The sequence below is a fragment of the Haliotis cracherodii genome, unplaced genomic scaffold (genome assembly GCF_022045235.1).
Source record: "Haliotis cracherodii isolate W230 unplaced genomic scaffold, xgHalCrac1.p SCAF_16, whole genome shotgun sequence".
NCBI lineage: Eukaryota > Metazoa > Mollusca > Gastropoda > Lepetellida > Haliotidae > Haliotis > Haliotis cracherodii.
In genome coordinates, this window is record NW_027266271.1 from 30,730,016 (window position 1) to 30,751,149 (window position 21,134).

Consider the following 21,134-nt stretch of genomic DNA (forward strand, 5'->3'; position numbering starts at 1 on the left):
TTCTTCAAGGATATTGCCATAATGTTCATCTATCCTTTAACCTTTTCATTTCTACTGACAAGCATGATTGATATTGTTTCCTGCATGGCCTTGATTGGTTTGTCATCAACAAAGGTGGTAGACTTTCCCCAAATAAACGGCAGAAAATTTCCCAGTGAACTGCACACGTTTGCTTCAAGGTTATTTTGAGAATGTTTATAGAAAACATTGTTTGCTAATTAGCAAAAATTATTTCTCATGGTTTTATCACCATTTTTAACTACATTTAAACGTAACTATTGAAAATATTTAGAAAACCTGCCAAAATGATGGCTGGTGTATTGTGTAATTTGACACTAGATCCACCATCACTGCACCAGCGGTTTCTGTCAACGGATGTTTTAGCACTCATGTTTTAACACCTGCCATGCTGGTGTGACATAATGTTTACCTGAAACTGCCTGTTATAAGTTAAGAGCGTCAGACAGATTCGACGGGGAAACTCATCCCCAAGCCGTGTGCTTAACGCGTCTGTTTTGATCCGTCTGGATGTGTTGTTGACATTCATGTAAGTGTTTTGTAAGTGGTTCATGAGGCGTTTATGGAAACTTTCTTCACATATTAGTTGATGAGGTGTAAACATGGTGTACCAGTTTTGAGTTTATGAAAACTTGCATTACAGAACTTTGGTCCTGAGGTGAAGAGTGTGCAATGTATCACTGATGTATCACATTTTGTTTGAAGGTTTGCTGTGTGTACATGCCTCATAAGCATCTTGATGGGAACACAAACACTGTAGCCACATTGTCAGAGGAGGCTCAGACTGTCATCACTTCCCAGCATGAACATTATTTCTATACTTGGTTACCGCTTGATTCAAGCTGAAGTCCGAACTATTGTTTGGATGAACGGATTCAGTCTGCCGTGGAACAAAAAGTTGTAACCCACTCACTCACCCAGAACCCAATCACATGCTTCCCCCCCCAAGCAGATAAAAGTCTGTTTTGGATATATTTAGCATGCCTCCTCAACCCTACTGGGGTGTGAATTCTGCCCATCTCCTCCAGGGGACGTGTGACCGGCCCAGGCAGTCCAGGGAGGTGCTCGCTCGCATTCCCCCCACAGTTGTACTCCAGGAACATCTCGTGTGGGGATGTCCGTGACTGCTGACCTTTCAGGGCGTTGTTACATTTGCTGGCCGAGCAAGGGGGATGTGGGAAGGGGATGATTCTAGGTCATAAATCTGTGATATGCCCACAGATCTACAGACAGGGGCCATGATATGCTCACAGATACCAGACAGGGGCCATGATATGCTCACAGATCTACAGAGAAGGGCCATGATACGCTCACAGATCTACAGACAAGTGCCATGCTATGCTCACAGATCTACAGACAAGGGCCATGATATGCTCACAGATCTGCAGACAAGGGCCATGATATGCTCACAGATCTGCAGACAAGGGCCATGATATGCTCACAGATCTACAGACAAGGGCCATGATATGCTCACAGATCTACAGACAAGGGCCATGATATGCTCACAGATCCCAGACAAGGGCCATGATATGTTCACAGATCTACAGACAAGGGCCATGATATGTTCACAGATCTACAGACAGGGGCCATGATATGTTCACAGATCTACAGACAAGGGCCATGATATGCTCATAGATCTACAGACAGGGGCCATGATATGCTCTCAGATCCCAGACAGGGGCCATGATATGCTCACAGATCTACAGACAGGGGCCATGATATGCTCACAGATCACAGACAGGGGCCATGATATGCTCACAGATCTACAGACAGGGGCCAATATTGCTGAGAACATCAGAACATGCACCATGTGAGTTGCTGATACTGTGCAGCAGAACCGTGCCATGACTAGCAGTATAACAAGGATGGGTGTGTGTTGGTGTTCATTAAAGTGTGATAACTTGATATTTTTACCGCTTAAGTGTGATATATATAAAAGCTGCATCAGCAGGTATTAATCACCCAGATAATACTGATACTGTGGCACCTTACCATGTTTAACCCTTGGATTGCCAAGCATATTGAAATTTTTAAAAATCTTTTTACATCTCAAGACCCATGATTTTTTTTAAGTTTGTCATGTGACCAGATCTATGTCGGACAGCCTGATTGGAATGATTGCCATGGATTATTTGTTACTTATTACAAGCACGCACGCACGCATGCACGCTCGCACACTGTAAATCTTGAAATTAATGCGAGCATGATTTAAATGTGAAAAATGCGAGAGGTCTTTGTTCGCATTAATTAACTTCACATTTATGTCTCCAAATGACTATCAACATAAACATGGCCTCACTGTACACTTTGGAAAGCGGAAATACCAATTTGAATATAAACGTGAACACGGTTCATTGAGCAGCAGTTGTAACAAGTACATAACAATGTCACCCACCCATGCATCCACTCACCCACTCACCCACTCACTCACTCACTCACTCAGTTTCTGTGAAAAACAATGGAAGAATATGTTTTATATGACATAGAATACAGCTTAATGTCTGAAGGACATACTGAAGAATCCAGGTCAGCAATACTGCAAAATGCATGATCTGTAAGAAACAGAAGAACTGAATATCTTTTGCTGTTTATGTTAATCAGAGGAAAAGAAAAGCAATTTATTCCAGAAAATCTTTTGTACAAAATTGTTATTGTGTTTTGAACTGCTGAAAAGTGCTGAAGTGATTTATATTAGAGGAACGTTTGAAGTGAAGCAGGAAAGGTTGGCCGACCTTGAATGTCTTCCGCTTGCTGTCTGTTGTTGCTGGCTGGATGCATGTGCACTCCGACTGTAAACACTGCACCGAGCATGCGGACGAGAGCCGCTCAGGTAGACGGGAAGTGCATCAAGTGGAAACACAAACCAAAATTGTAATTTTTATCTGGAGCGCGATGCTGATGGCAATACGCCTCAAATAGCACTATCAGGTCCCCCCAGCTGTTGCACGCTATCTGGTGTACTTGGTAGCAGCGGGAGGGAGTGGGTGGTGGAGTGAGAGTTGCACAGTCAGCTCTCCTCACCTGGCAGACAAATCTGTTCACAGTTCACAGAAAATGTCCATATCTAGAATGAGCTTGTTTTGTAACAAAACTGTCAGCAGGTCAGTGAGGTGTGGTCAGCAGACAACCAGGTTCCTCCCCCATTGCGGAGCTTGACACCAGGCTGTAACTTTACGTAAACAAACAAATCTGTTCCCTAGCCAGTAGATCTCACTATGCCGTATTCCATTGAGAAATCTACAATCTGGTCCAACTTTACCTGCTGTCTGACCGACTGTGACGGGCACCTGCTGTCTGACCGACTGTGACAGGCACCTGCTGTCTGATGGACTGTGACAGGCACCTGCTGTCTGATGGACTGTGACTTGCACCTGCTGTCTGACCGACTGTGGCAGGCACCTGCTGTCTGATGGACTGTGACTTGCACCTGCTGTCTGATGGACTGTGACAGGCACCTGCTGTCTGACCTACTGTGACAGGCACCTGCTGTCTGACCGGCTGTGACAGGCACCTGCTGTCTGACCGACTGTGACAGGCACCTGCTGTCTGACCGGCTGTGATAGGCACCTGCTGTCTGATGGACTGTGACAGGCACCTGCTGTCTGATGGACTGTGACAGGCACCTGCTGTCTGATGGACTGTGACAGGCACCTGCTGTCTGATTGTCTGACAGGCACCTGCTGTCTGATGGACTGTGACAGGCACCTGCTGTCTGATGGACTGTGACAGGCACCTGCTGTCTGATGGACTGTGACAGGCTCCTGCTGTCTGACCGACTGTGACAGGCACCTGCTGTCTGACCGGCTGTGACAGGCACCTGCTGTCTGCACGCAGTGTGACAGGCACCTGCTGTCTGATGGACTGACAGGCACCTGCTGTCTGCACGCACTGTGACAGGCACCTGCTGTCTGATGGACTCTGACAGGCACCTGCTGTCTGATGGACTGTGACAGGCACCTGGGCCGGTATTCACAAAGCTTCTTAGAATTTTCTTAGAAATTGGCTTAAGTTTTCTAAAAAATTCTTAGCTAAGAAAAAATCTTAAGTATCAATTCACAAACAGTCTAAGCATGATTCTTAGCAAAGTATTAGTATAATATCTAAGAGTTTTCTTAGTCTACCCCGTTTCATCTTGGGATGTAAAGTTTTGACTAAGAATATTCTTAACACCTTTCGAGTGACGTTTTGGACATTCCCTTATCTATAAATAGCAACAAAACATGACTCTTCAGTGTTGAAAACGCAAAAGTAAAAAGTTTTGGCAGACGACTTATTTTCGATCGGCGGGAATATCGACGGCAGCCAGCGAACATGACTGACAAAAAGCGAAAACCCAACTGGTCTGAGGACCAAAACCTGCTCCTGACGAATCTTGTTGACGACAACAAAGCGGTTTTATTAGGAAAGTTCGGGGCAGGCGTGACAGCTCAAAAGAAAAAGGAAAAGTGGGTGGAGTTGACCCACACGATCAACGCAGCCTTTCCAGGTACGGCAGACCATAAAGATAGTTTTTGGTATTGAAATATATTAAGATTCAAATAATGTTCAAATTTCTATTGTGATTGAACATGAGTAGTCAATAATTATTGTGAATTATTTTGAACTCCAATAACGATTATCCAGTCTGTTAAGTGAATGGACAGATGTTTTAGTCACTTGATGTAATGACTGAAATATTTAGGCTTTTTTATACTTTGTGAAAAGCGATTCACATTTTACACATTGACCTATATATTTTTAGAATAATTTTTTTGTTTTTTTAAACATAAATGTTTTTCTGGCTTATCTGTCATTAAATATATTTCATATTTTTATATGGGTAATTTCTTAATGTTGACTTTCGATATATATATGCACAACCAAATATCTTTTCACATTTGAACACTTAAACTTTTCACAACAACCAATTCTCACTATTGTAATTTTGAAGGGGGATAACTCTCATTACGATTGCGTGTTCACGAATGTAGGAGAATATTACCGATTTTAGGATGTCTGTGAGCCAGGATTTGGTCTCAGGTACGGCGTAAGCAGCCAGTTTCTGCAGGGGTAGCCACTATCTCCAAGTAGGTGACATCCGGTTGGCACGATGTGTCGTTCAAATAAAATATGAAGCCCGCTTTCGGTGAGTATTCTCGAGTCGTGTGTCGAGCCTGGCCACTTCGCAACAAGGTCAATTATCATATTGTTTGGATCGAATACAAGCTGTGTGTTTATACTGTGGTACTGTTTACGATTCACATATGAGGGTTCGTCGACAGATGGTGCAATAATCTGCACATGCGATCCATCAATCACTCCAACAACGCCAGGGAAGTGAGCGATGTTGTAAAACGCCGCTTGATTCCGACGAATGCAACCCTGTGTTGTCGGAAAGTGAATAAACTGGGATGCTATCTCGGCGTCGGACAAAGCTGACACTGTCTGCTCTATCGCCCGACTGACTGACGATTGGGAAAGACCCAAGTCATCCCCGTTGCATAATTGCATTTTGCCTGTAGCGAAATAACGTAGCGTTGCTACAACCTTTTCAGTTCCTGCCATGGCATGAGAACGAGAGGTGCTAGGACATATTTTATCAGCAATTAACCCAGTCACATATTCAATACCACTTTTGTTTAACCTGTATCTTCTGATTAGTTCTTTGTCAGAATATATTTGCAGTACATCTCGTCTAGCGGTGGTTTGTACAGTACCTATGGCAGCCATATTGGATGTCTTAAGAAAATTCTTAAGGACTTAAGTAAGCTCATGAGGTATCTTAAACTTAAGCAAAGAACTAAGCACTGAGAAGCTCTGTGAATATGACTTAAGAAATTTCTTAAAACTTAAGTTGGTTGTTAGGGAAACTAAGATTTCTTTGTGGATTTAAGAATTCTTAAGGCTTAAGAAAATTCTAAGAAGCTTTGTGAATACCGCCCCTGCTGTCTGATGGACTGTGACAGGCACCTGCTGTCTGCCCGACTGTGACAGGCACCTGCTGTCTGTCCGACTGTGATGGGCACCTGCTGTCTGACCGACTGTGACAGGCACCTGCTGTCTGATGGACTGTGACAGGCACCTGCTGTCTGACTGACTGTGACTTGCACCTGCTGTCTGACCGACTGTGACAGGCACCTGCTGTCTGACTGACTGTGACTTGCACCTGCTGTCTGATGGACTGTGACAGGCACCTGCTGTCTGACCGACAGTGACAGGCTGTGTGGATTTAAATCTGGTGACTAGGAGGGCCATGGCAAGACCTGGATGTTGTGATTCCTGAAAAAGGCTGTTGTCACTCTTGCCATGTGAGGTCCGGTGATGTCTTATTGGAAAACGATGTTCGCTTGTGTGGCAGAAGAATCTGATCCATGTAATGCTATGCCGTGGTTGTCGTATGCTCTCACATGGTTGTCGGTTTGTGGTGTAAAACACTACTCACTCACTCACTTATTATATCAAAATTATTTATTTTAGAGACTATAAAGCGTTAGTCTATCTGTAGGCGAGCTGTGTCTGCTGTTAGACTACCAACAACAGAGAGAAATATTTTTACAAGACATAGGGTGGAGTCCACCCAAAGGCTTAAAAATCCCCCCCCCCCCTAATCACAAACTCTAGATGTAAACCATTATTTATTTTAATTTGACAACCAAATCAACATGTTATCATGATAGGCAGTGCGCATACAAAATGTCATCAAATGTAAAGAAGACGGAGAACCTCTCGATCCACCTCTGATTGGTCATACGCCTACGCTCCTGAAATAATCTGCTCATTTTCAACAGATCTTTTAGTTGAATAAACAAATCTTACATTTGATATTTCACGATTTTCTTGATGATTGGTTTGCCTTAAATTCTTTCAGAACAAGTCTTTTTTTTAAATATCCTGAACAGCCACGTAATTCATGTTCGACAAAACTACAGCTGATTTAACAAGTGCTGTTTTCATTTGCTGAATGATTTCATGAAAGATAAATAACTGTATTTTCAAGTACTACAATTGCTCGTTAATCTTGTCAGCTTAACACAAACTGGTTCTTCAGATCTGCTATAATACCAGGCACAATTCCAGGTTCTTCAAGAAGTTCTTGGGGCAAATTGGAACCACATGTCACCACTGCTCGGGACTGTTAATCAATATCGTTTTAACTGTTAATTGATGTTTATAGATGATCAGGTTTAGCTGTGATGTGAGTCAGGCCACTAACAAGGCGGAGGGTCGGCCTGCAGGGAGGAATGAGTATGATAGAATGCGACATGATTGTGTGTGTGTGTGGGTGGGTGGGGGGGGGGTAACCCTTGTGGGATCAGGTCAAGGTCATCTGCAATGTCAAGATGATTTGATTGAAACTAATCTATTCATAATTCCTCATGTGGACAAATTAATTCTTGAATTGCATATTTCAGCAGATGAATAATTCATAGCATTTACATTAACACAAATCAATATATTCTTAATTTGTTCAGTTCATAACTTCGTATCTCTCTAGACTAGAACTGATACTTTTATGATTACGTGTGTTAGGATGTTTTTGTTTTGTTGTGGTCATTTTGGGAAGCTGGTGAGATCTAAGAAATAAACCCATTAAAAGAAGATAGGAAACTTTGTTTCCTTGGCAAACATGTTACCTGTCCTCTGCTACAATTAACAAGCAGCATTTCGAATAAATGTCTTCCAAGTCCTGATGACATTTGAAAAGCGACTTTTCCTGTATCACGAGAAGTCTTCAGCAACAGCAAAGGAATAAATCTAATATGCTATATTACATTGTGTTAATTCTTTGTCAATTAAACCTTGATGCAGAGCCAAGAAGTAGCCGTGCATGTTGTTTATGTGTTATACAGAAGTTCTTACCCATAATACTCCTGTCATGATTACCTCAACGTTTAAGTGCCTATACAGATCTTCAATTAAACCCAGCTGGGATGTTGCATGTTTGCTGAAGCCAGAATAGAACAGGTTGAAGACATCAAACGATGTCATGATCATGTAATGAATTGTAACATGTTGTCCAGAAAATCGTATCTTGACAAAATATTACATTGTAGCCTTTTGGTTTTGTGGCTGAGTAGATATGGTTGTCATTGTTTTGTTATGGGTTTTGTTGTATTCGAGATGGTGCATAACTTAAGGATCACAGGAGGCATCTGCTTGAAGTTGGTTTACTCCGGAAGTCAGTACATGAAGAGACGTGATGTCCCATTGCCATATTTTGGGACGTGATGCACTAGATGAAGATTACATATCGTAACAGTCATGAAGGAAGCATCTGATATGTTTTTCTTGTGATGAGAGATGACTGTGAGTCATTCAGAGAAATGACCGAGTCAGGCTGATGTACAGTCATGGATGCATCACCACCTGTTACATACTGGGAGGATTTGGGGACAAATTCCTTCTCCAAGTGTCACATGCTTTTTGGCATTGTTGATAGAAGGACCTGAAGTTATATTTTTAGTTCACTTTGACATCTATTGTGTGTAACCCATGACTATCCTGGTTTAAATTGGTCTTTAGCAACCCATGCTTGTTGTAAGAGGCAACTAACAGGATCAGGTGGTCAGGCTTGCTGACTTGGTCGATACATGTCAATGTATTCCCAGTGCGTAGATCAATGCTCATGATGTCAATCACTGTATTGTCGTGTCAGAACTTGATTTATTTACAGATCGCTGTTGTATAGCTGGAATATTGCTGAGTGCAGCGTTAAACAACAAACAAACCTTTATGTGCAATGGTTCTCAAACAATAGGGGGGCATGGATGGCCCAGTCGTCTAAGGTGCTGCCATTCGCTGTGCAGAGTTGCATCCCTTGGGCATGCCAGAAACCTATGATTGTGGGTTCGAATTCCGGTTCGCCCAGATTATGTTTCTAGGTTGTCAGCACCATACCCATGCTGGGTTTCACCGAAGTGATAAACGTCTATGACCGGCATCACTTCGGGTTTTCCTCCCCAATGAAGCTGACACGCCGTGATATAACTGGAATACTGTTAAAAGCGGCGTTAAACCCAACTCACTCACTCAAACAATATTTTCGAAAAAAAATCAATAAAGGTGAATTTCTGTACCTCGGGTACTCTTGTTTGATGTTCAGTAGTCATTTCTGAGTTCCCTTGCATCCTCCTCATCATTATGATGTACCAATTCACATATCAGCTTCTTCACAAACTGCCATGTCTTCATTGCCAAGATATCGTTTGATTTCCCGAAATCAGAAAGTTTCCAGCAATTATCGTGGAGCGTTAAGTCCGGGGTAAATGCCACGTGAAACCGGAATGGCTATACTTTAGGACATTGATTCTTTCACCGCTTTGATCATGTAGTAAGGGAATTAAATTTCTGCCTTTGCCTTTGTAGAAGCGAGTTTGTTTGACAATTTTGCTCTTACAGTGTAGCGAAGTTGACACATGTCCAATCAGGAAAACAGATTTTGTCATGTCAAGCTTTGAATATATGATGCAATGTGATTGGCTGGTGTGTTGATCTTGACTCATGCTGAGTTTGGAGTATTTTCACCACAGTTGCATGATGGGACATTAAACATGCCCCCTGGTGGACAGATTCAGGCAATTTGTTGGGCTGTTGAGCAACACAATTAATCAACAAACGAAATAGATTGATTTTACATCTGTTGAGAATGTTTGCTGCAACTTATTGGGAGATCATGACATGGAATGGGTTCCTTTGAGACCAGACAGAGAGGCTGATTACCTTTTTGAGGGTAGGGTCTGGTGAGTGGAGGTAAATGATGATGCCATGTAGGGACATCTCAGGGTCTGTTTGATGAACTCACTGGACATTCTCTTGTATTTTCTAATAGGTCTGTAGTCTGAAGTAGAAACTGGTTGAATCTTGTCATCGATCCCAATTGCATGGATCGATGCTCATGATATAAATCACTGGATTGTCTAGTCCAGACTTGATTATTTACCTACTGCCATCGTATAGCTGGAATATTGCTGTGTGCGGTATAAAACAACAATCCAAACCAAACAAAAAAATGAAGTAGAAACATCAAACTGAGAACGTGTTGTATGTCTTAGACAGTGATCGAGTCCGGGTGGGGACACCTGGAAGTTACATCACGCATCTACCATCTTGCTGAGATATTGTGCTGTTAGACACAGGTAATGGGCAGCTGGTTCCCAAATGAGGAACTTAGGTTGTTGCATACTGATCTTTGGTTCCCAGCATCCTGTTCTTGTCATAAGAGGTGACCAGTAGATCACCTTCAGGTGGTCTTGGTGACTCGTCTGGACGAGACTTGATTATTTACAGGCCTCCGTCATATAGCTGGAATATTGCTGAGTGTGACATTAAGTTACAAGCTGACAGAACTACCTTATTACCTTATGTTGTTCCAACAGCACACTCCCAACTGACCTTCACCTTGTAACAGTTTCTGTTGTATTGTGGGTATTGTCTTGTACTTTGGTTTTAATTGTCCAATTTTCTGTGCTGATTTGCCTCATTCATGAGGACTCTATTTCTAGATTTGCCCACACCACACCACACCACACCACACCACACCACACCACCATGGCATGGGCCGGTACTCATACTTTGTTTTTAAGTTGTCTGGTCCAGACTAGATAGAGCTGGACTATTGCTGAATTTGGCAACTCCACTCTGTGCCCATGCATACAATCACCAGTGTGTGTCATCTCTTTGTCATCAGTGTCCTCTGATAGCCATGTCAAACTTCTCAAAAACAAATTTCTGAGCGATTATTACTGTGCATCAGAGGTAAAAACTGTGTTTTCCCCTGACACAAAGTGCAACAATTAGGACTCTGGTGAAGCGAGTTACTCCGTACACGAAAGGTCAAGTAGCCAATCAGATTTCAGTTTTGTCTATTCGGCAAAGTTTCTGTGAGGCTTTATAGAGTATGAGCCTGATTGTCAGCTGTTCTGTGGCCGTATGCATTGTGAAGGTCCCCCTAATTGCTTTTTATTTAAATCGACTCCCTGGACAGTGAAATTCAGAAAAAGACCGACTTGTATTCCTCACTAGAATTTCCGATATTCATCAGCTAATTCTGGGTCACTTTTTCTGATGCCATGACGATGATGAGAAAGTGAAAGTACATCAGTCATGACGGAGTGACATTCCATTGGCCGTGATGTGAGTTGATGGTCGTTTCATACAATGCTCATCAATCATGCTTAAACAGCATGTAGTTGAGGAAAAGATGAATAGGACTTGTGTTTGTCATTCGTTGGTTTACAAATATTTTAGCCAAATCTTCACTTTATGTGGTCGGGGGGAAAAGTGTATAAAATTTTCAACTTCCAGATTAGTACTGCTACTAATGAATGTTGTTTGTTTGTTTGTTTGTTTAACGCCACACTCGGCAATATTCCAGCTATATGATGGTGGTCTGTAAATAATCGAGTCTCGACCAGACAAAGCAGTGATTGACATCATGAGCATCGATCTCGCAATTGGGATACGATTACATGCATCAACGAAGTGAGCAAGCCTGACACCTGATCCCATTAGTCGCCTCTTAAGACAAACGTTGTCACTTTTTATGGCAAGCATGGGTTGCTGAAGACCTATTCTACCCTGGATCTTCCCGGGGGGAGACAAGCATGGGTTGCTGAAGACCTATTCTACCCTGGATCTTCACGGGGAGACAAGCATGGGTTGCTGAAGACCTATTCTACCCTGGATCTTCACGGGGAGACAAGCATGGGTTGCTGAAGACCTATTCTACCCTGGATCTTCACGGGGGGGAGACAAGCATGGGTTGCTAAAGACCTATTCTACCCTGGATCTTCACGGGGGGAGACAAGCATGGGTTGCTGAAGACCTATTCTACCCTGGATCTTCACGGGGGGAGACAAGCATGGGTTGCTGATGACCTATTCTACCCTGGATTTTCATGGGAGGAGACAAGCATGGGTTGCTGAAGACCTATTCTACCCTGGATCTTCACGGGGAGACAAGCATGGGTTGCTGAAGACCTATTCTACCCTGGATCTTCACGGGGAGACAAGCATGGGTTGCTGAAGACCCATTCTACCCTGGATCTTCATGGGGAGACAAGCATGGATTGCTGAAGACCTATTCTACCCTGGATCTTCACAGGTACTAATGAATGTAAACCAAACTCATAGGTAACACCATCATGGATGTATGAATGCCGAAAATAATTGATTGTAAGCAAAAAGTTGTTTTTTTTATACACACATTCACCCTTTCTTACAAACAGTGGTGATAAAATATCATGTTTTTTTCATTTCACCTATTTGTAAATAGAGTCAGCTAAATCAGTGTGTCAGCAGTAATGTTTTTCTTCTTTCTAATCTCAGATTTTTTTGTCGGTTGGTCTTGTAAACCAGTTAAAAAAAATATATGTCCAAAATATAAGAATATATGATGATAACCTAGTGGTAAGAGCATTGGTTCGTTATGCCAAAGCTCTGGATTTGATTCCCAACTTAGAAAGAAACCCATTCTCATGCCTAGAAATATTCCCTGAAATGGATTAACCAGACCCTTGAGGTAGCCCAGTTATTGCGTTCACCGTTTAGGTTTATTTGATTTTCTTAAAAAATGCTGAAGAATGTCATCACCAATCAGCATTTGTTCCATATGGAATCAAGCCAAGATTTTCTTTTCAATGTATAATTGAAGATTAGTCCCGGTGTCTGGCTGACGTTTTGAGAAACCAATAAATTCAATTTCTTGATACCACAGGGATATTTTGTCAACCATCGTGAAGGCATGTGATATGATGAATTATTCAACATGCTTGATTTTGAAGTGTATAGAAGTGGAGCAGGGAAGTTGTATAATCTCCCTGTGTGAAGTATGTCGGGGGGAATACGGAGCAATGGGGTTCTACATCCAGGAAAAGAGGAACGAATGGTGGCGCACCAGTTTCACAAGTATTGATTATTTGGGGCCAAGATAAGACGTTCCACATGTTTATCAAGCACATCTGTTTGGGGATGTAGGGTGGCCCAGTTGGTAGTGTGTTTGCCCTTCCCCTTCATGGCCTGTGTTCTCTCTTCCCAAGGTATACAATTTTTCAATATATACAAGTAGGGATTTGAGATATTAGATGCCATATGGTTAAATACAGTTACATTGACGTGGGTGACCTGTGGGTCTAGCGTGTGGAGTTGTGTCACTTGGATGGCAGGACCTGCAGTTTGTGGAGTTGAATAACTTAGGCATTATCATGCTTGGCTTGTAACCACCATTCCTGTCCTCTCGCATTCGGAATACGTCTTCAACAACCCAGGCTTGCCGTAAAAGACGACTCTGTTTGTCCTAAGAGGCAACTAACAGGATCAGGGATGTCAGAGTGTACAAAGTGATGGTGGTTTTAGGTGCGGGGATGTTGGTGTGTACAAAGTGATGTTGGTGTTAGTTGCGGGGATGTCGGTGTAAAAAGTGATGGTGGCGTTAGGTGTTGGGATGTCAGTGTGTACAAAGTGATGGTGGTGTTAGGTGCGGGGATGTCGGTGTGTTCAAAGTGATGGTGGTGTTAGTTGCGGGGATGTCAGTGTGTACAAAGTGATGGAAGAGTTAGGTGCGGGGATGTCGGTGTGTTCAAAGTGATGGTGGTGTTAGGTGCGGGGATGTCGGTGTGTACAAAGTGATGGTGGTGTTAGTGCGGGGATGTCGATGTGTACAAAGTGATGTTGGTGTTAGTGCGGGGATGTCGGTGTGTACAAAGTGATGGTGGTGTTAGGTGCGGGGATGTCGGTGTGTACAAGGTGATGGTGGTGTTAGTTGCGGGGATGTCAGTGTGTACAAAGTGATGGTGGTGTTAGGTGCGGGGATGTCGGTGTGTTCAAAGTGATGGTGGTGTTAGTTGCGGGGATGTCAGTGTGTACAAAGTGATGGAAGAGTTAGGTGCGGGGATGTCGGTGTGTTCAAAGTGATGGAAGAGTTAGGTGCGGGGATGTCGGTGTGTTCAAAGTGATGGTGGTGTTAGTTGCGGGGATGTCAGTGTGTACAAAGTGATGGTAGTGTTAGTTGCGGGGATGTCGGTGTGTACAAGGTGATGGTGGTGTTAGGTGCGGGGATGTCGGTGTGTGCAAGGTGATGGTGGTGTTAGTTGCGGGGATGTCGGTGTGTACAAAGTGATGGTGGTGTTAGGTGCGGGGATGTTGGTGTGTACAAAGTGATGGTGGTGTTAGGTGCGGGGATGTCGATGTGTACAAAGTGATGGTGGTATCAGTTGCCGGATGTCGGTGTGTACAAAGTGATGGTGGTATCAGTTGCCGGATGTCGGTGTGTACAAAGTGATGGTGGTATCAGTTGCCGGATGTCGGTGTGTACAAAGTGATGGTGGTAGCAGTTGCCGGATGTCGGTGTGTACAAAGTGATGGTGGTGTTGGTGTTTAATGGTTCCAGTGCCCCTGCACTGATAATGGAGACTGATGACATTGTCCTATCAACCAGTCAACACATTTGTTGAAGATAATCAATTTATGGTGATTAATCGGAGACTAACATCTTATAATAGTTAACTATTACATCCAAAATTTCCGTATTTTTTGTACTTACTCTCCTTAGTGGAGTATTGAAAGTTTTTAGACCAATTTGATTAAAGTTTTAAGTGCAGTGCTTGGCAAAACGCCATCCTGTCTTGGCTCAGTCGTGTTTTAACGTGTTAATTTTGTACGTCTGTTAATTGAAGCGATTGCTTACATGGCAGTTATCTCCCTTCCTATCATAGTTTTATCCATTTTCTTTGAAACCGATCTACGATGCTTTTTAGCACTCTGTATCTTGCAGGAGTTCTATGCAGTTCATGGGGCTTTTTCGACTCATTTCTTCTGGAACGATGCTTTTATGGATGATGAATATGTGTGAGAATTTTCAAGATTGCATTAAAAGTAATGACTGCAAAGTTGTATGATGACATGGATAAAAGCAACAATTATGCACTCATGATCATGTGAAGTCTCTGCTGAAGCTGTCCATTGTAGGGTTCGGATTACATCATGAGCATGTGTTTATAGATCACCTTCAAATAGTGTTCAGGTGTTCATGAAAAGGTGATGATGTTGTGCCCTGTTGGCGGCACATATCACAGACACAAGTTTGTTGTTCACCTGAAGAAAACCCAGGAACTTATTGTACAAGACAAAATAGGGAATTGTACTAAACATCATTTGATGCGTCAGATTTGTAAATGTTCACCTAAAGGAGTTGAAAGATGTAAATGTTCACAAGACTTCTGTCCAACCCTCTGGGGAAGACGTTCAAGCTGAGTAGACGTGATGAGATCCATAACAGGGCCCCGTTCCCCACAATGAACTTTGTGATGAAGTGATTGTAGCTCCCATTCTTTAACCTAGACTTGTGACAGTCGTAGTGCTAAGATCGCGGAGTGGAATGCGGTCCTGCATGTCGGTGATTTCCAGGAGGGTCTGTGTCATCAGCTGCACACACGAGGGACACTGGGATGGCTTCTGTCAATTACATCACCATCTACCAAACAACTTGCTGGAAAAACCATGGTGTCATGTAATGGTTTACACCTGCAACCCACTGAGAGCAACATTTTTATGATTAAAAAGAATCAAGTTTCAATTTAGGGAAAATTAATGCAAAAAGTAGAAAAAATTGTCATTTCCTTTTGGCTTTGAGTTTGAAAACTAACTGGTAAACGGTAACTGATTCTGTTAGGGCCACAAGTTCCATTGGTTGAGCATTACTTGTGTGAAGGATTATAGATTGCCAGCAGTAGAGGAGAGCTGTGCAAACATTCATGTTAAGACGGCTGAAGAAATGCAATCTTCTTTTATCAGCAGATGGCGCCAGAGCCATTTCTGAGATTACTGTTTCACGTTATGATTGAAATATTTTCAATACTGTCATTCAGCAAGAATTTTTCATCCAAATAATTTGGTCTGACTTACTTCGACAAGGCTAGGCACTAACCTTGCACTGTGCAGAGTTGCGCTCCTTGGGCATGCAAGAAACCGGTGATCGTGGGTTCGAATCCGGGTTTACTCCAATTATGTTTCTAGGTTTGTCAGCATCATACCTGTGCTTCTGGGTTTCACCAAAGTGGGAAACGTCTGTGACTGCATTACTTGGGGCTTTCAACCGACTGTGTGGTCTGTGGTCTGTGGTCTAGTGGTAGAGCCTCTGCGCGAAAGGTGGAAGGTTCAATCTTTGGTTCAATCTCCGGGTGCGATCATACCAGAAAACATTAAAAGATACTACTTGTTGTTACCCTGCTTGGTGCTAGGCATTAAGGAGATGAAACAAAGACTTTTTGGCTCGGAGTCAGTATACTGTGTCTGAGTGGGGTATTCATGTTAAACTGCGGCATGGTATCTCAGTGAGCTAGCACAATAACATCGGCATCAATCCGGACAAGTACAAGCAGCCACAGACACACACACAAATATTTGCACGTTGCTATATAATCGCAATAATCTTGTATGCAATGTTAAACCCCAATTCACCTCACCTCACCTCACCTCACTTTTCTGACTTGCATGAATAACTGGAGTCCTGTTCAGAGCGGTGTTAAACCAAACTCTCACAAGTTTATTACTCAGGGTCCACCAGGCCCCAGTTTAGAATTCCCTCAGCACTTGCTGGTGGTTTGAGTTAACTGAACAGGATCGGACGGGATCAGTCACTGGCTGTCATCGTGCTCCAACCAATCCTAGGGGCATCTTTTGCAGTCACTGGTTTGCTTGGTCCAGACATTTTTGACGGGATAGTGTTTTTCATCTCTAGCATGAGGATGGCAGTATGTAAAAACCTTGGGATCAGTTAAGTTTCATGCTGGAGTTAAACCATCACTCTCACTCACTCACCCACCAACCCACCCACCCTCTCACTCACTCACTCACTCACTCACTCACTCACTCACTCACTCACTCACTCACTCACTCACTCACCCACCCACTCACTCACTCACTCACTCACTCACTCACCCACCCACTCACTCACTCACTCACTCACCCACTCTCTCACTCACTCACTCACCGCCCGCCCGCTCGCTCGCTCACTCACTCACTCACTCACTCACTCCACCACTCACTCACTGATGTGTGTACCTGCCTACACTTGTAGCTGATGATGGTTGAGTGGGCAGTTCCATGATGGCATCCAGAAACTGACCCTTCTTACCTAAAGAAGATGTACATGGTTGCATCAGGGTTAGAATAAAAGGCAACTGTGTTTGTCATAAGAGGAGACAAACAGGAATGGGTGGCCAGGCTCGCTGACTTGGTTGATGCATATCATCACATCCCAATTTTGTGGAATGATGTTCATCATGTCAATCACTGGATTGTCTGGCTCAGACTCAATTATTTACAGATCACAGTCATATAGCTGGAATATTGCTGAGTACTGTGTTAAACAACAAACATTGTTGTATGGGGGAAGAGTCATTGTCATGACTGTTCTGTATTGTTCTATTTTGTTATATATTGTTCTACATTTTGTTATTTCAGAATCGGTGTGCTCCCATGATACATTCCTGTGCCCCAATGAGACGGAGATAGGCCACCACTGTATTCCACGCAGCTGGCTCTGTGATGGAGACGAGGACTGCGCAAATGGAGAGGACGAACTTGCCAACTGCAGTAACTATGACTTTTTTTTGTTTTAGACAGATTTGATAATGTTGTATGAATGTATGCATCCATGGATCAAATAATGGGAGTTGAAAAGGTAATGTAGATTCAGATTATTTCCCTGGAAGCAATGAGGAAGAATTTGCTGAGCTAAGTTGAGTCCCTTAGTCACACCAGGATTTGCTGTTTCTTGCCTGTCAGCACTGCAGACTGTAAACACATACTCACAGGTATCTCTGAAGTGGTACACTTCTTCAACAAGTGTCACTGTGCTTCCTCCAAAACGTATTGAAGCTGAGGTCTAGTGATTTATTTAATTCAAACACTGTTTACAGTCTAGAAGACCTTGACTTTGATATGACCTTAATATGGATAACATTGACATACGCCTACTGATCAAGTAAATATTTTCGACAGCCTTTTCTTGGTTGAGACTTTTTGGTGTTCAGTCACTGCGTTGAGCATTGTTTGCCCCGACACTTCCACAACTTGACTTAATTAGAGTGTTGCAGTTTACCACAGTAGTGTGAAACAGGAGCTATATTTACACACTGTAATTAGTGCTGTGACCTTGAACAGCCACTGTTGTATGTTTGGGTTTCTTAGTACACTGTTGCCATGTGGTCTGTACACTGTTGCCATGTGGTCTGTACACTGTTGCCATGTCTGTACACTGTTGCCATGTCTGTACACTGTTGCCATGTGGTATGTACACTGTTGTCATGTCTGTAGTGTTGCCATGAGATCTGTACATTGTTACCATGTCTGTAGTGTTGTCATGTGGTCTGTACAGTGTCGCCATGAGGTCTGTACAGTGTCGCCATGAGGTCTGTACACTGTTGCCATGTCTGTAGTGTTGCAGTGTGGTCTGTACAGTGTTGCCATGTGGTCTGTACAGTGTTGCCATGTGGCCTGTACAGTGTTGCCATGTGTTCTGTACAGTGTTGCCATGTGGCCTGTACACTGTTGCCATGTGGTCTGTACACTGTTACCATATGGTGTGTACAGGGTTGCCATGTGACCTAAACACTGTTGCCATGTGATCTGTACACTGTTGCCATGTGATCTGTACACTGTTGTCATGTGGTCTGTACAGTGTCGCCATGAGGTCTGTACACTGTTGCCATGTCTGTAGTGTTGCAGTGTGGTCTGTACAGTATTGCCATGTGGTCTGTACAGTATTGCCATGTGGTCTGTACAGTGTTGCCATGTGGCCTGTACACTGTTGCCATGTGGTCTGTACAGTGTTGCCATGTGGCCTGTACAGTGTTGCCATGTGGTCTGTACAGTGTTGCCATGTGTTCTGTACAGTGTTGCCATGTGGCCTGTACACTGTTGCCATGTGGTCTGTACACTGTTACCATATGGTGTGTACAGGGTTGCCATGTGACCTAAACACTGTTGCCATGTGATCTGTACACTGTTGCCATGTGGTCTGTACACTGTTGCCATGAGGCCTGTACAGTGTTGCCATGTGGTCTGTACACTGTTGCCATGTGATGTGTACAGTGTTGCCATGTGGTCTGTACACTGTTACCATATGGTGTGTACAGGGTTGCCATGTGACCTAAACACTGTTGCCATGTGGTCTGTACACTGTTGCCATGTGGTGTGTACAGTGTTGCCATGTGGTGTGTACAGTGTTGCCATGTGGTCTGTACACTGTTGCCATGTGATGTGTACAGTGTTGCCATGGGGTCTGTACACTGTTGCCATGTGATGTGTACAGTGTTGCCATGGGGTCTGTACACTGTTGCCATGTGATGTGTACAGTGTTGCCATGGGGTCTGTACACTGTTGCCATGTGATGTGTACAGTGTTGCCATGGGGCCTGTACACTGTTGCCATGTGATGTGTACAGTGTTGCCATGGGGCCTGTACACTGTTGCCATGTGATGTGTACAGTCTTGCCATGTGATGTGTACAGTCTTGCCATGTGATGTGTACAGTGTTGCCATGGGGCCTGTACACTGTTGCCATGTGATGTGTACAGTGTTGCCATGTGGTCTGTACACTGTTGCCATGTGATGTGTACAGTGTTGCCATGGGGTCTGTACACTGTTGCCATGTGATGTGTACAGTGTTGCCATGTGATGTGTACAGTGTTGCCATGTGATGTGTACAGTGTTGCCATGTGGTCTTTACACTGTTGCCATGTGATGTGTACAGTGTTGCCATGTGATGTGTACAGTGTTGCCATGTGGTCTGTACACTGTTGCCATGTGATGTGTACAGTGTTGCCATGGGGTCTGTACACTGTTGCCATGTGATGTGTACAGTGTTGCCATGTGATGTGTACAGTGTTGCCATGTGGTGTGTACAGTGTTGCCATGTGGTGTGTACAGTGTTGCCATGGGGTCTGTACAGTGTTGCCATGGGGTCTGTACAGTGTTGCCATGTGGTGTGTACAGTGTTGCCATGTGGTCTGTACACTGTTGCCATGTGATGTGTACAGTGTTGCCATGTGGTCTGTACAGTGATGCCATGTGATGTGTACAGTGTTGCCATGTGGTGTGTACAGTGTTGCCATGTGGTGTGTACAGTGTTGCCATGTGGTGTGTACACTGTTGCCATGGGGTCTGTACACTGTTGCCATGGGGTCTGTACAGTGTTGCCATGTGATGTGTACAGTGTTGCCATGGGGTCTGTACACTGTTGCCATGGGGTCTGTACAGTGTTGCCATGGGGTCTGTACACTGTTGCCATGGGGTCTGTACAGTGTTGCCATGTGGTGTGTACACTGTTGCCATGGGGTCTGTACAGTGTTGCCATGTGATCTGTACAGTGTTGCCATGTGATGTGTACAGTGTTGCCATGGGGTCTGTACACTGTTGCCATGGGGTCTGTACAGTGTTGCCATGGGGTCTGTACAGTGTTGCCATGTGATGTGTACACTGTTGCCATGGGGTCTGTACACTGTTGCCATGGGGTCTGTACACTGTTGCCATGGGGTCTGTACACTGTTGCCATGGGGTCTGTACAGTGTTGCCATGGGGTCTGTACACTGTTGCCATGTGATGTGTACAGTGTTGCCATGGGGTCTGTACACTGTTGCCATGGGGTCTGTACACTGTTGCCATGGGGTCTGTACAGTGTTGCCATGGGGTCTGTACACTGTTGCCATGGGGTCTGTACACTGTTGCCATGTGGTCTGTACAGTGTTGCCATGGGGTCTGTACACTGTTGCTGTCATCTCCATGTTGACTGTTTCAGGCATCCCGACCTGTGAAGATGGACACTTCCATTGTGTGAAGGGCACTCCCTTCTGTGTGAAGGAGGGCTATGTGTGTGACGGGGAAGAGGACTGCAGTGATGGGTCCGACGAATCCCCACAAGAATGTGAGTTTGCTCCCTTCTTCATCACTCATATACATTGTTGCCACAGAACCTTTATTTTTTAGAATATGTATAAAATATGTGAAAATGAATTTAAATCGGTTTAGGATAACTCAGTTTAGTTACAGAATACGAGTATTTCTGCCCAAACTGGAGCAACCTCCCTGTACGTCTCTCCCCTTTAATATATTCAAATGTTGCTTTCTTCTTGGCTAGTAT

The 21,134-nt window shown here is 43.8% G+C and overlaps 2 protein-coding genes across 5 annotated transcripts in view; one reads left to right on the forward strand and one right to left on the reverse strand.

Moving 5' to 3' along the window:
* LOC139464063 (prolow-density lipoprotein receptor-related protein 1-like) overlaps positions 1-21,134 on the forward strand; it is a 185,323-nt gene that overhangs the window by 64,161 nt on the left and 100,028 nt on the right. For all 4 annotated transcript variants that reach the window (XM_071245608.1, XM_071245611.1, XM_071245609.1 and 1 more), the window contains exons 3-4: positions 17,457-17,588; positions 20,793-20,918. In XM_071245608.1, coding sequence (XP_071101709.1) covers positions 17,457-17,588; positions 20,793-20,918 — 258 coding nt within the window. The remainder of the gene's footprint in view (positions 1-17,456; positions 17,589-20,792; positions 20,919-21,134) is intronic.
* Positions 5,005-5,727, reverse strand: LOC139464088 (putative nuclease HARBI1). The gene has a single exon (XM_071245640.1). It carries the CDS (start codon positions 5,725-5,727, stop codon positions 5,005-5,007), a length of 723 nt encoding a protein of 240 aa, XP_071101741.1.